General features: G+C 36.3%; 1 protein-coding gene across 1 annotated transcript in view; it reads left to right on the top strand.

Moving 5' to 3' along the window:
* The window catches only part of Efl1 (elongation factor like GTPase 1), a 137035-nt gene that overhangs the window by 72726 nt on the left and 48387 nt on the right, over positions 1 to 15922 (top strand). Inside the window, exon 15 of the mRNA XM_048790135.1 lies at positions 10238 to 10249. Coding sequence (XP_048646092.1) covers positions 10238 to 10249 — 12 coding nt within the window. The remainder of the gene's footprint in view (positions 1 to 10237; positions 10250 to 15922) is intronic.

The following is a 15922-nucleotide window of genomic DNA, read 5'->3' as shown; positions in this document are numbered from 1 at the left end:
TGTTCATTTAGGAGGACTTAATATCTTTACAATAATGAGCCATTTATAGTGATAGGGAGCTGAAAAAGAGGCTGCAACTTAAATCTGGCACTGTGTTGTTCTGGTCTCCGTTAACCTTATTATTATCAAATAAATAATTTCAACGGTTAAAATTGTCCTAGAACTAGTAATCTTTTTGAGGGAAGAAGCCCTTATCATTTTTATCCAAGGTCTTTTTATGGGGGCCCCAGGCTTAGCTGTCTCAAATTGAGCCAGCAGGCAGCAGCCTCAACTAATATTTCTTCCAAGGAGCTTCCTGAGACAAAGACTATCTATTTGCCCTTGGCCTTCTTATTCTAGGTTATTGGTGAAACCCAGGATGTCTTTTATTTTTAATTTCTGGAGAGACCAACTGCAGTCTTAGTGGCATAAATTAATTCTAAAACACCTGGGTGGCCTTCAATCTGGTTCCTCTTTTCAAGGAGCCTGGCATTTGGATGAGACCTTTTCCTGTGTTGGCACAACCTTTCCCTAAATCTTACCTTTCTGTGGACTTGAGAGTTGGGAGAGATGTGAGGGAAGGAAGAAGAGATGTAAACTGTCCTTGATGAGCTTTTCTTTCTTTAAAGAAAAAAAAAAAGTTTAGTTTTTATGTTCAGTGATCTTTTGTTTTCTTTGAAAATATAAACCTTCATTTGCTTTATTTTATAGCCTAATCATTTATTCCTGAGCACTTATTTTGTGCTGTGTCATGTTTGGTTCTGTTTTAGGTTAAATTTTTTTATACTGGGTGTTTAATTTTCCAAATTATTTATAGGCCCTCCCTTCACGGTTGTAGTCTCAACGCAGTAGCCTAAGAGGCAATTTCTGGTAGGAGCCACAGCACTATCTTTCCAAGCTGTGGGACCTCTAGCAACTTGAATTTTTGTGCAGGAATTTCCAGACCTGAATCTATATCCATACAAAATCAGGTTGAGTCAGATGAACACTTTTATGACTTTTCCTTCTCTGTTGGTTTCCAGGAAACCTTCTCCACCTTATCCGCTGCCCATGTTTTGGGCTTTCCCCATCCTCTGTTTTAGTTGCATTGCTGTTTTTGATATCCTCTTTGTCCTCTTGTATATCTGTATGTGGATTGCACTGAATGACATTCAGATAGCCAGAGATCCAGAGGTCTCTTCTACCAGGAGCTTTTCAAAAGCAGTCTTCATCCTGGTAGGATATATAAGGAACAGTGTATAAGCTGTTCCTCGAGAGAGGTCCAAAAGGGCTTTCTCTGACTTGAGCCAACTTAGAAGAAGCCATATTTTCTCTGAAAGCCCAAGCGATGGTCCTTTTTTTTTTTTTACATGGCACTTGATTTGGGGCAGAGGTTGGGTTGGCTAAGCCTGTTCTCTGAATCCATCATTGGATGATAGAATGTATCTGCAGCCAATTGTTCCAGTTTTAGCAAGGGCTGCAGCTAAGGGAGATGAACACAAGGGGGCAGCCTTCTCCACATATTTTTATCAAATCTGAAAACAGGAACAAAGACTGTGAGCCTGGGCTGTATCCCAGTACCCACATGTAAGATGGATGTGTCACCTCTAACTCTGTGTTTGTAAGAATATTGAGCTGTTTTGAAAGGCGTATGAGTGCTGAGTAGATTTTGTGCTTTTCTGGGCTGCAGTTTTGTTAACACAATCTAGGATTCCCAAGTATAGGTACTATATATATACCTAGCCCAGCCCAGAATCAGTGCATGGAAAGCAGGCTTTTTTGTTTGTTTGTTTTTAAATTGCAGGGTTAGAGATGACTGGATCATTAGTATTGAAAAATTGAAAAAATTTAGCTTCCTGTTTGAACCTGAAAAGTGATTTCACAGTAGTCATTTACATTTATTTTGGCCCTTTTTTTTTTCCTTTCTCTTCCCCTCCCACCTTTCTTCACATACTGAAGGCATTGTTTCAGTTGTGTATTTTTTTTTCCTTTGGTTTCCTGTTCATCTTGGAAATTGAGTTATGACTCCTTTGGTCATTACTACTTGGAAAAAACATTATTATGAAAATCCATGCTGCTTAGTGGGCAATGAAACAGAATATAAAATATCACTAACATCCTGATCTCCTGTGCAATTAGAAGCACATTGTCACTAGCTTTGTTTTATGTTTCCCAGATGACTCTTAGTTAATTTACAGCAGTTCAGTGCATAATTGCATCGATGATCATATTTCAAAAAGGTTGGGATCTATTGATTCAAGGGTAGAATTGAAGTAAAAGTTGTTATTCCTTCACTGTATATCTAAATTCATTTTGTTATTTGACTCTGTAATGGCTGGAAGAAATCAGATATGCTTTGAAAATCAAAGGTAAGTTCCCTGTCCCCTAGGGGCAGGGGTGGGGTAGAAAGAGAAATATTTTCTTTTAGGTCCAACAGAAGCAGCAATTAGTAGATTTATTGTATAAGAGTTTTTTTCTTCAAAGACTCAGTTTTTCAAAATGGACTACAATAAATTTTTATTTTCTTAACAGCTTATGTAATCAATTTCCATGTCTTTCATTAATTCATACTTTTAGGGTTACCCTATTTCTTAACCCACTTAAAGGAAGTATTGAACTAGATTTATCCAACATTTATTTAATACATATTTCATTTCCAGGTGTTTAGTGGATCACTTTTGTTTGTTCTTTTAAGCCTCACAGCGTGTTTTAGTGATGAATTTATCATTTTCATTTTGCAGATAAAAAAACTGAGAAGGAAGAGAATTTTGATCTGCTCAACAAATTATACTACCCTGGCATTCTTATTAGCTATGCTTCCTTTCCTCCATATAGTTGTATAACTGAGGTTCTTTTAAATATTTCTATTGCTAATTCTTCTTACTTACTATGATTATAAAAATGAAAATGTACTCAAGTGACTTCCGGCATTTTGAAATCCTTGAATTTTACATTTCCTATAGTCCAGTCCTTTCTCCTATAAATATGGAATCTGGGACTCAGAGACTGGAAATGCAATATGTACTAAATAAATGTTGGATAAATCTAGTTTGAGCAGCTAGTAGTAAGAGTGGAGATTGGAATCCAGATCTTTCTCTTTGCAAAGGAGAAGACCATTGGAAAGGACAGGAGAAAGAGCTGGGGCCCTCCAAAGGAAGCTGACAGTGAGGATTTGCCAGCTTGGAGAGAGACCTTTGCATTTTGTCTGCTTTTCTCTGTCTCAAACCCTGTGCCTCAGTTTTCAGTGCTTATAGAGACACCATGGTTTTCTCTGACTCAGTGTATATCTCTGCTTCTCAAGGATTCTTCCTCCCTTTACTTGTTGGTGAACTTAAATCAAGCCCCACACCAAATAATACCTTCTCTCTAAGCCCTTCCCCAACTGCTTTTAGACAGATGCATCTGGCTTCTTCTCTTAGAGTGCCTATACTTATTTTAACACACTTCTCTTAGAACATTTATTCCATTGTTTGTGTTTTCAGTTGTCTCTTAGCTCCTGGGGCAAGGATTATCATCTTTGGTCATATCTCTAATGTCAGACTTCATGCACAGGTTTCTGGGGCACATGTCAGGTGTGGTTGGGAGTAGATAAACAAATGACTCTGTATTACCTTCTAGGTGCTTCCTTGGAGTCATGGAAGTCATAGGAGATATCTGACAATCATTATTAGCTTCTAGTTCATATGATATATGGAAATAGGGGTGTGCAGCAAATCAGAAAGAGAGACCAGAATTCCAGTTAATTGGAAAACTTGAATTTCCAGAATATGCTTATGGTTTGCATATCTTTTTTCTGATAACTCAGTGTCTTCACCAGGAATTACTTTCTTCATGTAGCCTACAGCAATTTAGAGGTATGGAACTTGGAGGAGGCAAGTAGGCAAGCATGAGATGCCATAGTAGTACTGCTCAGCCTGAAATCTCAGCTTGTAGATAATATAACTTGGCCTTGCCTGGATTGTCAAAATATCCATACTCTTTGGATTAACTTTGAGTGGTTTCTGGGTATGAGTTTGGTTTTTTTAAAGTTTGATTTCTATATAATTCTGACACAGATTTTTTAAATAATAAATCAATACCTCTTGTGCAGTTAGAGAAGTTTATAACTGAAAGCAGATCCGTTATATTTATGTTAAAATCTAAGATTATCTTGAAAAACCAAAATAAACCCAAACAGGTAGAAGGGGACAGTTTACTGGTGTGATTATAGGTAATTTGCATGTATTTTTATTGAACTCTAAATAATCTAAAAATATTTCTAAAACCCATAACATTATGATCAAATCTGAATTTATCTAAAAATGCAACAAATCTATGGAATTTTTTTGTGTATCCTATTTTTTTCATTTTCTTCAGTATGCCTCATTGATTTTTCGATTCTGAAAACAGGATATGGAAAAGTGGAGAGGAAGCCACACACTTGAACATGTTCACTCCATCCCTCTTTTTTAGTAAAGTGAGGTATTTATTTTTATAACTTGGGAGACCTCACTACTTGGTTTGCTCAGGATAGCCTGGTGTGTATCTGTTGTATATCTGTATATCTCATGTTTTAGAAGGCACACATTTTGTTGTTGTTGTTTTCAATACCTTAATAAATTATTTTATTTATTTTTATGTGATGCTGAGGATCGAACCCAGGGCCATGCACATGCTAGGCTAGTGCTCTACCATTGAGCCACAACTCCAGCCCCATAGAAGGCACACGTTTTATCTCTATTAATAGCTAGCTTCCATGTGTTTTAAATCATTCTTTAAACAAAGTCAACAGTAAAATATATCCCACCAATTTAAGATTTAAACCTTATAAATTCTTACAGAATGTGGACATCCATTTCTTTGTGTCTAGTAATGTGCTTTAGACAAAATAAGTCTTCAAAAACACCTCATGGAATGGGTCTTAGGAAACAGTTTGGGTCTCTAAGAATGAAATTCAGTCTAGTCTAGAATGATATAGATACCTCTAGGTGAAGGGCCTGGGACTGAGCTTGACCAGAGGATCCAGACTACTGAGTACCCCTAAAAACCCAATTTTGGAAGAGATTCTAATTACCATCTATTACCCAGCGACTCCCAAACAAATTTTCAATAAATTCTTTTTAATGTTCTTTCTGTAAGGTTACACTTCTGCTAAGTGTAAAGACAACAGGAGTTTTCTAGTGCCCAGCAGGGCAGACTGAGAGTAGCCAGGCTTGCCTGTTGTGTTTACAGGGCTGTGCCAGCACTGCATCCTAGAGCTATAGGAGTGAGGAACTCAAATAGGGTGGGACAGACCAAATGCAAAAATAGCTTGAAGTCCATACAAAGAATTCTTGAAAAAAGTTGATGATGTTCATGAGCATATTCAGTTGATTGAGCTATGTGTATTTCTGAAGAATAGGTTTGGCTTCTTAATTGAAGTAGACATAGTAATAGAAATCTAGGTGTATTCAGTAACAATCAGTTAAGAGCCAGAGGAGGAAAGAATGACCTTTTGTAACAGTTAAGTTACAAAATATGCTCTGTACTCTGATAGGCTGTTTATAGCTCCTGATAAAAGGAGTATTTTTACTTTGCCAAATGTTATGTTAGCTAAGTGCCTCCAAGTTTAGGCAAAATAAGGGCAAGTTAACTGTTGTTAATGTAACAATGCTGCAGAGTCTTATAGAAAAAAACACCTTTGATAACTAGAAAATATAGTTATCTTTGACTTTGTGTTCAAAGTATAGGTGTTCCTTATCTGCAAAGCTGGAAGGGTTTATAATTGGGTACGTATAAAGAAGACTGTAGATAAATTGAATATGGAATTCTCTAAGTTATTAGATAACTACTTAGCATGCTACTTAGCACCTGGTGAGGCATAATAAATATTAGTTGAATCTAAATTTATTTCTCCAGCCTGGCCTCTGCTAAGTTTTTGATCATTAGATTCACTATTCCATTTTTAGGATCCAGTAATTACAAGCCATAGCACAGTCCCAAGTTGTTTTCTCTTTTCCTTTGTTTTTAATTATATAAGTTGATTTTTTGTATGTTTATTAAAATAAAGTAGTACCCATTCTTCATTGACGAATTTAGGTGGCACATCTTAATATTTATTTCACTCATTTGAATTTCAGTTAATTCATGCCTATTATAATAGAAATGTCAAAGTAAAATTAAATCTCATCTTTGCAGCCACTTTTCTGACATAACATTAATAACAACCATCATATATCCTTCTGTAGTTTTTCCTCATTGACACAGACACATGGACTTGTATTTTTTCCTCACTTTGTTTTGTAAAAGTGGTACTGAATGTAATATCAGTTTAATTCAGTTCAACATTCAAATTATTGAGCTCTTGCTCACACAGTATCAAGAGACACTGTGCTCTTTGAATGCATATGATCTCTTCCCTTGGGCAGTTTATTACATTCTCATCTAACACATTTTCAAATTCATTACTATTGCAAATCACTTTATCAGTATGAGAGGGGGTTTCAGCTCATCATATTGTAAAACCCAAATAAGGTGATGTTTGCTAAAGCGTATAGTTAAGTGTAAAGCTGTAAGATATGACCACAGCAATTACTGATAATGTTTGTCATTGAAAGATTCATCTACTTGTATTTGATTTATCTTAGTAGGTTCCATACATTTTCAAAGCAGCTGGTTTTATTTATTGCATCTGTTACTCTTAGCGCAGCATGCCTAACCTTGCATTAACAGATTTTTAAAAAAATGCTCTTTAGTTGTATTTTCAGCAATCCTTTTTTTCCATATTTGTGGCTATATCTGATCAATGAGAATGATACTATAAATTTCATTCAGTTAATATATGTTTGAAAGTCTAAGATTTCTTTTGGTTTATATTCCACGCCCATTATTACTTTGATTATTTTGTCACAAATTAATTAGTCACAGCCAGAGATATAACCTCATCCACAATATTAAGTCCTTTTTTGTCAGAATAACCACACGCAGCTCTTAAGAAGTTACTTTCAAATTTGATCACATAATTTCCAAAAGCTGTCCTAGAAAGTGAGCATGATAACTTTGAGGAAAAAACTGTGGCCCTTGACCAGACCTCGGTTTGTTTCTAATCATGTATGGGCTGAGTGTAACTTGATTAAAGTTGACTGGCCTCAAGTGATCCCTGTAAGATGCTGAGCTGGATCTGGATTAAAGTCTCACTGCTTGCTGCCCTCATCCAGACATTAAGGAATCATTGAAATGACTGAGTTTGGGATTTCATTTTCAAATCCATTTTTAATACTACCACCTTATGTTTTCATAGCATTGCATGCTTTTCAAAATGCTTTTATCTATAGTATTTGATCCGTCCAGTCTGCTTTTAGCATCTACATTTCAAAGGCCAGTAATGGTTAGTTTGGAAGTAATACCTATTAGAAGAGTGACTTTGAAAACTCTGAAATCATTTCCAGGTGTTTGAGGTAGGCTAACATTTGAATGATGAAACTTTAAACATTCTTTTCTATAAAAGAAAACTTTACTGATTGAAATAACCTCAGAAATTAGCAGCCCCAAGTATTTCAGCGTTTTGTTGTTGTTACCATTGTTCATCTATTTTATAATGAATTATTGTAATATGGATAATGTACAGTATATGTGGGGAAAGCTATGAAAGTAGTCGATGAGGAAAGATGGGGCAAAGAAAACACTTTTTCTTAAATACTTGCAATGAGTTTTAAGCAATTTTCATGATAGAAAATCTTCTTCTTCCCACCCCTTTTCTTTTTAATCACAATAGGGATGCAAACTTGTACAGTATGTATTTTGGTGACTTTATTGAGATTTTACTTATGACTTACTGTGTACCCCCCTGCATTTTTTTAGAATTGAGCCCAAGGCCTCATGTGTGCTAAGTATATGCTGTATCACTGAGCTACATCCCAGCCCTATTCATTATTTAAATGTTGCACAGACCCAAAAGATAATTTTTGTGTGTACATACCTATATGATATACATATGCATATACATATAGTACACATATATGCATATAGTGTATGTGTGATGTGTGTGTAATAGATATACCTATTAAATCAATATTGTTGATTTTGTTACTGAAGACATGCAAAAATATTATTTGGAGCAAAAGTAAACTATCGATTCTACTTGCCAACCTTTTTCTATACCATGCAGATGATAGCAAAAAGACCAGGATGGCAAAGGAATTTACAGTAAATTTAAAATCTTCTTCCTTTTTTCATGGAGACTCTAGATTTAAACAGATATTTAGATACTATTGAGTACAACTCTGCACCACTCATATACACATACTTCCCTATCTTGGAATAAACAGAAGCATCAGTGGACACAAAAAGATGCTGATTTTCAAAAGAAAAAGACCAGTTTCACCAACAAAGACAAATAGTCTGTTTGAAACAGACTTGTACAAAATAAGAGAAAACTTAGAAAAAGGAATTATTATTCAAAGTAAGACTAGGTGGGTATTATAGCAATTAAAATCATAGCAGATAGTCAAGAAAAACAAATGAACTGAGAACAGAAAATGGTACTTTGTAGAAATACACTGCAGGAGTGCTAAAGCTTATCCTCCTCTGCTAACATCTTTTGTAAAGTGATGTATAGTACACAAATTTGTACAATCATTCTTAAAATAGATTTAAAAAAATAGATTATGTAAGAAGGTTAAGTATCCAAGGGACATGGGGATTCCTCTTTAGAGTTCAACGAAATGCTAAGCAACTTGCCTCTAGGAATTAACCAGAAATGCCACAGACTAAGGTTCCAGTGAGGGAATACTGCAAATACTACCTAACATGCACCTAAATTACTGAAATTGTGATACTGTGCCTCATGATAACACTTTGATCAGGGACTGATAGTGTCCTATCAGATAATAATGGAGCCTGGCATCTGGGGAACGCCTGTACTAAGCTGCGCGGGAGGTTGAGACAGGAGGATGATGAGTTCAAAGCCAACCTCAGTAAAAGTAAAGTGCTAAACAACTCAGTGAGACCCTGTCTCTAAATAAAATACAAAATAGGGCTGGGGATGTGGCTCAGGGGTTGAGTGCCCCTGAGTTCAATCCCTGGTAAACACCCACTCCAAAAAAAAAGATTATTATGGAGCTGAAAAATCACCTAGTAATATTGTAGCCTTCCTCATGTCTTAACTTTACATGTAGTTCATATGTTTGCTGTGATGCTGGTATAAGCAAACCCAGTGTGCTCTTAGTCATATATGAAAGTGCAGCCTATATAATTATGCACAATACATAATACTCCATAGTATTTAACAAAAAAGAAATGTAATTAGCCAACTTATATATAAAGTAGTAATTAAGTCTATTAATAATAAATGAAAGCAAATTTGAAATAAAACACATTACCATTAATTACTAACATATTCAGGACAAGTTTGGCTGTATTTACTTACCAAACTTTTTCATTATTTAGTGTGTGTGTATTCCTTTCTGAAAACATTTTACTATAAAACCATATGCCATGTTATGGCCAGCAGGAGCCTCATGTGTCTCATATGTACCATGTGTCTTCATTGTGTCAAGAGGTCACACCAAGTGTCTAGTTTTGTGTAAGTACAGTCTGTGATGTTCAGAAACCAATAAAATCACCAACAATGCATTTCCCAGAATGTACCTGTCGTGACAAGTGACTGTAGTTACAGGGAATCGTGATGTTTCATTTCCAGGGGACCCACAGGTTGAAGCAAAGCAAACCTCAGTCATCAGAGAGGATGCCAGTACTGCGAAGTTTGTAGACTAGACATGGACACAGGAATCAAGTCACGTAAACTGCAGCAACTTCCAAATAATTGGTATAGAAGCTTAGCTCTGGGAAACCTGCGATAGGTGCTGTAAGACAAGAAAAAGGAAAACTGTCAGCCCAGCTCATGGGAACAAGGAGTTAAATTTTGAGGAATTGTGTCAACCAGTTGTTAAACTTGGCTGTTATTAAAGATTAAATAATATAATGTAAATTTATAATCATGAATTCTATTAAAAGTAAAAGTAATACTTAAAATGGATTAAAAAACAGTAGCTGGTGCCTCTGACAGTAACAATGCTATGAAACTGGAACACCCAATATTTGGAAATGATTCACTTTGTGGGTGAATGTTCAAATTCTGAAGAATCCTTTCTGTGCTTATCCTAAACAAAGTATATATAGCTAGATTAGGCTGTATTAGAGAGTCAGACAATATATAGTGTGTTAGGCTAGAATAGTTTTGTATTATATTAGTGACCTTTTCCCCTGTTGCCTTTTGGCTCCAACACCCTGCATTTTATGAATATTAATTCCATGTGGTAAGGAGGGGGTACCTGTGTGGATTTTAAAATTGACAGAAATAAGAGTTCTGCATATTAAAACCTGTATATGCAGATGTGGTTCCAAAATTGTGAGTACAAAAATCTGACCTTTAGTAAGAAAAAATTTCTACTGAGGAAATTAGAGAAAGAACAACAATTCCCCACAAAAGTATGTGTTGGGATTGGGATAAGGGGTGAGCTATTAATAAAGTTAAAGTCAAAAATTTAAATTTAAACAATAAAATGTATTAGAATTCATTAATAAATACCAGGTTTGTTTAAAAAGATCAGTGCAATAGATGAATTTCTTATTGAGTAAAGGGAAAACAAATATATAATAGGAACAAAGTAAAATATATACAGAGACTTTAAAATTGTAAGAGAGCACTGTGTTCCTTTTAAGACCAATAAATAATTTCTGTATGCAAATATGCATCTTGATCTTCCAGGAAAAACTTATGATAAAACTGTTTCAGAATAGTTAGATGTCCTAAATGTTAGTAATTAATGGTAATGTGTTTTATTTCAAATTTGCTTTCATTTATTATTAATAGGGTTCAATACTTTTTTTATATAAGTTGACCAATTATATTTTTTTTGTTAATTTTTTGTGTTTGGGGCTATATTTTTTTAATTTATTGATAAAAGCCTTTTATATGTTGAAGCTATTCCACTTATTGTTCTGATATATATTTGAAATTATTTTTTCAATTTTTGACTTCTCTTTTTAACTTTGTTTATGAGAAGTTTTGCCATAGAGAGATTTTAAAAAAATGTGGGTAAAGATGTAATTTTTCTATAAATCTTTTTTTCTTGCTGAATTTCTTTTAAGTATTTAGAAATTAGATATTTTGATTTTAGTTTTAGCTTTATTTTTTATCTCTTTTACTTAAGATGTGCAGTATTAATTGTATTGAATAGTTAACATGTTTGTCACTTTTTAATCCATCTGGATTTTATGGTATGGAATAGAAGTATAAACTTAATTTTCATTTTTGAAAATGAGTGGCCTAACTATGTGAATTAAGAAATGGGACACATACATACACAAGTCCACACGTAGAACATTCCTGAGAACTGCATCTGTCCTGGCAGGGGAAAATATATGCTTTAGTGGATTTTGTCTTGGACAGGCAAATCTACTGTGGTAGCCCTGGAATAGTCGAGAAATAGTTTGGTCAGGCATGAGAGTCCTTCAGAGCATCACTCTACTCCAGCATGGCTAGTTTCCTCTTTCTCCTGTTTTAGAAGGTGGATTTAGTTTATTTCTGTGGTTGGTCCTAGTAGGAGGGTAGAGCTGGGCTCAAGATTTAAAGTGAAGTGTGACTTTTGGAGAGGTAGGAGGAATAGGTTTCTCCTCAAGGAAAACATGATAATCATCCCCACATCCACCAGGAAGCTGAGTTCAGTGTTCACAGTCAATCCGATTGCAGGGCTTTGTCTTTTCTATTGGTAGAATAACTTTATTGAAGCTAATTAATGCTCTTATGTCACTGTCAGGTCACTGTGTTTGTATTCTATATGTCTTAGTTTGGACGCACCTTATGCTTACCCTTTGCTTCTGCTCCCTACGGGTATCTGGAGCATTGCTTACTGCTCAGCATTATCTGTAGCTCAACCACTGGACTTCTGTAAGTAATTTGGCAGTTGGACCTGCTCATGATAGACATTTATGATGACTTCCCTAACAGTCTTCTTAGGTGATGAAATATTTCAATGAAAAATAATTATGAACTATTTAATAGAATGACAGTCTAGTAAGACTAGGTTACCTTTTTTGCCACTGCTTTGACTCACTTCACATCTTTATCTACTTCTGAACATTCCATAGTGCCACAGCCCCATAGAAAGTAAACCAGTACTATAGGGGTGAGGGCATGACTAGCTCTAGCCACCTGGACAGATAAGCCCTCCAGTAATAGTATGTATTGCTCAAATATTCTGTTCTGGGGTTTTAAGATAACCTGACATTATTCTTCTGGGCAGACTTCCCAGTGCTTTGCACTTTTTAGGGAATCCTGTGCTTTTTTTTTTTTAATATTGGCTTCAATAACCCCTAAGAAATTTAACCAGCTGCCACCTGACCATGTCCACAAACAAAGCACACAAGGGCCCATTGTAAGCTCAGTGATGATATTCAGAATGGCTAAACATTCACCTCAGAGTTACAGAATACATTTTGCTGGACCATTCTTAGAATCTTTGTTATTATTACATTTCTTATAGTTCCTTCTTTCAGACTTAGGAGGGTGGTACAAATTATTACCCAAACCTTGTTTTCCTCAACAGGCCTCTGCGCCCTTCTGTGGAGCAGGATGTGACAGTCAGTAGAGCAAGTGGGCTAGTGATCTTAATAATGAAAGGTGCCCAAAGTGGTGTTGTGACAACACCTTCTAAAGAGGCAGGTGTTTCCTCCCAAAATAAGGAGAGTAACTTCCCAAGAAGTAAGCCAGAGAGCTGCCTGCTAAAACATACTTCACTGCCAAGTTATTTTTATCCCGTGTGCTTGAAGGGTTAGGCAGATGAACCCTGGAAAATGCAATGCTTTGTTTGAGTTACTAAAGAATACAGTTTACATTAAGGACAATTTTTATAAAATATGATTATCAACTTTTTTTCTCCCCACATTCGAGAAATTAATACTTTTTGTTAATTAATATGTAGGCAAAGGATTTCTATGGTAGAATTCTTTGGCCAAGTTTTTGGTTAGTTTTATGTCTCCCTCCCACACAACCTTTGTTATAAGTGGGCTGTCATCTCCAAGTTCCCTTTCTTGTTTGCTGATCCTATTCACCTATACACCTCCTTGGTTTTTTTTGTACCTGGTATCCTCTAAAAATGTTCAGTTCCAGAGCAGCTCTGACCTTGGCATAAAGTTGGATGTCATTTTTTTTCCCTCCCATTTAGTTGTTTGTCTGCCATTACCTTCACTGGCTGACTACTCTGGCGATTAAACCTAACTTCATACCACATTTTGGCTCTGTGTCCTTCCTACCTGTAAAATATGATTTATGAGCAGTTTATCATTCTCTTCTGCCAAACTTGTCCTTCCTAATAGAGTGGTACTTCAAATATAGGGGACCACCATAGGAACCTGTTACTGTGATTCATGAAAGGAACCCTAAGCTGAATTAGAAGCTACTTCAGGCTTAGCTCACAAGTAACGTATTGTCAATCACAAATTGAAAGCCCTTTTTACACAATTAGCTACCTAGATAGGTACCTGTAATATAAATGATTTTTTGACCTAAATTTAATATTTTGCTTTGTTAAATTTATACATGAGACATTGAGAGAATTGGAAATTTTTAGTGCGGGGTATGAAAACAGAAGTTTTAAGGAAATGTGATAGCTTGCTCTGAAGACTTTAAAGGCTTTATTCCAGAAAGTAAAATTAAAGACAATGGTGTTATTATAGGGAATGTGATTTGAATGTAACACAAGAAACCCAGGAAAAGCCTGAGGGGTGGAGGCATTGGCATATTCATTTGCCTATTGGAGAAAGTACTATGAAGGAGAGGTTCATGATGAATGAACAAATTTATATAGAGGTGGATGAATTATAATTCACACTCTTCATCAGGGTGGGCTACTATGACCATTTCCTCTTAAGGATATTGTGCAAGAGATTCCACATTGTGGGCGAGTTGTTTTTGAAGCAGGTAGATGTCAAACTCCTTCTAGATGCCAAGGATCACCATTCTAGGGTTTTGGTTGAGGAAAGAGGCAATGAGGTCATCATGAGCAGGAGTACAGCTAGAAAGAATAAAGAAGACAGTGCAACCAAATGGCATTGAAGCAAGTGCCCAAGAGTCTGAATGTTGTCAGTAGAGGAGTCAAAGCTGTGGAGGAACATAATTAGAGCTCTCTCTCAGCTTCTTTGCCATATTGTATTTATATTGTCAAGGTACTTTGCCTCTCATTTGTTCCTTAGGGTTCTAGTTGGTGATGTTAATTTGTAGACAGAGCACCCCAAACTAATTTGTCCAGCCCCTTTGCCCTTCTTGTAAGATGATTTTGAGTGTGACCCTGGGGTCTCTGGGAATTATTGTTCTGTCCTTTCCATTCTTACCCACCCTGTCTCCATGCCCTAACCAACTCTCCAGGAGATATGGTGGCCTACTGCCTCTTCATCCCCACCTCTTCCTCCACGTCCTTTCTCCTCTGCCAGAAAGATTGGTCATTTTTACCTTTTCTTCGGTGGAGGGAGGCATGTGAGTGATATTTTGGTGATTATGGAAAGGAGTAGAACCATTATGACTGTTTCTTGACACTGGAAAATATAACTTTCCAATCTGGGAGACGTTGAGGAAACATGGCACAGAGGATGAAGCCCTGGCCTGGGAGTCAGGAAAACAGGGCTTTCTCCAGAGCTGTCAGGGACTGTGTGATCTGGGATTGATCCCACCACTTTATTCTCACATTCCTTATTGGTAAAGCATATGAGCTCTGAGGACTTGTTGGAGTTTACATTTTGTGATTCTGTCTTTAAATCAGAGACAATACTATTTTATAAGCAAACTATAAAACTTTCTTGCAAAGCTTTTAAGAAATCTCTTAAATAAAACAGACAGTTTAAGAAATGATTTTGCTTACTTGATATGACATTTGTCTGGAAACCTGTCTGCTTCCATATCTCCCTGAAGGCTTTTCCCACAGTTTGAGTGTAGTTGGTAGTACGGCCTCCTCCTCTGCCACCTAAGCCAAATGCCATGAGCCATTTTCTTAATGGAGAATTGTAATGCAAGTAAGTTAAGTACCAAGGATTAGCTTTAGCATGGACTGCATTATCTTCTGGAGTTCAGAGGAGAGACATGTCCAGAGAATTGGTAGAATGGGCCCTGCAGGGGATTGAGGTACTAAGGAAAAAGAAACCAGCCATGACTGGGTAATCCAGTAGCCAAGCCTTAGTCTTAAGTGGAACGAAGGGTGTGTTACTTGTCACTTGATTTGTCTTTTGGCCCAGTCCTTTTGCTCCCAGTCCTTTTACTTTGGAAGCCTCAAGTTGAACTTTGAAGACTCACCGTGTAGAAAATGCTGGGTCACAGCCATGTTTTAAACCCTCTGAGTGAAGCATAAAGAAGAAGAAGCATTTCTACTACTTGAGAGACACCTGCAGAATTAGCACCCTGACAACACTAATGTCCACGTGTCTATGGCAAGTGTGAACTCATGGGCCCATGAAGAACAGCCCCTGGTGTTCCCAGATTAGTTGATGAATACATTCCAAATAAGGCCTTCTCTAAACTGATAGGGACAGAAAGTTGGTGGAATTTGGTAATTATTGTTAATCTTAACAGTAATAATAGACATAGGTGGGGTAGCCTTGAGAAAATGGTTTGTGTTATTCTGTCATGAGGACTTTTCACAGATGCTCCATCAGCATTTATTTATTGCATTATGGTAGGATTTCTTAGTTTGCAACAATTTTCATAAGGGGCAGGGTTTGCTAATAAATACTTGTTTGTGAAAATAGCCAGTGCCCCTAATTTCTCCTTGTGAGTCTTCTAATTTGGGTGAACTAGAAATGATAATCTCACCTCACAGTATTTTATGGTTCTTTCCCCAGAGATTTGCTTCATAAGGCCATCATTATTAGAAGCTGTGGAAATTTTCAGTTTGAAATTACCTTTGTGTTATTTTGCTGATCCACATCTTACAGCGTATTTTCTCAGCACCAAAGAAAT

Source organism: Marmota marmota, unplaced genomic scaffold, assembly GCF_001458135.2.
Source record: "Marmota marmota marmota unplaced genomic scaffold, marMar, whole genome shotgun sequence".
NCBI classification, from domain to species: Eukaryota; Metazoa; Chordata; class Mammalia; order Rodentia; family Sciuridae; genus Marmota; species Marmota marmota.
Note: the sequence above shows the minus strand (reverse complement) of the source record. Positions and strands in the feature narration are given on the sequence as shown.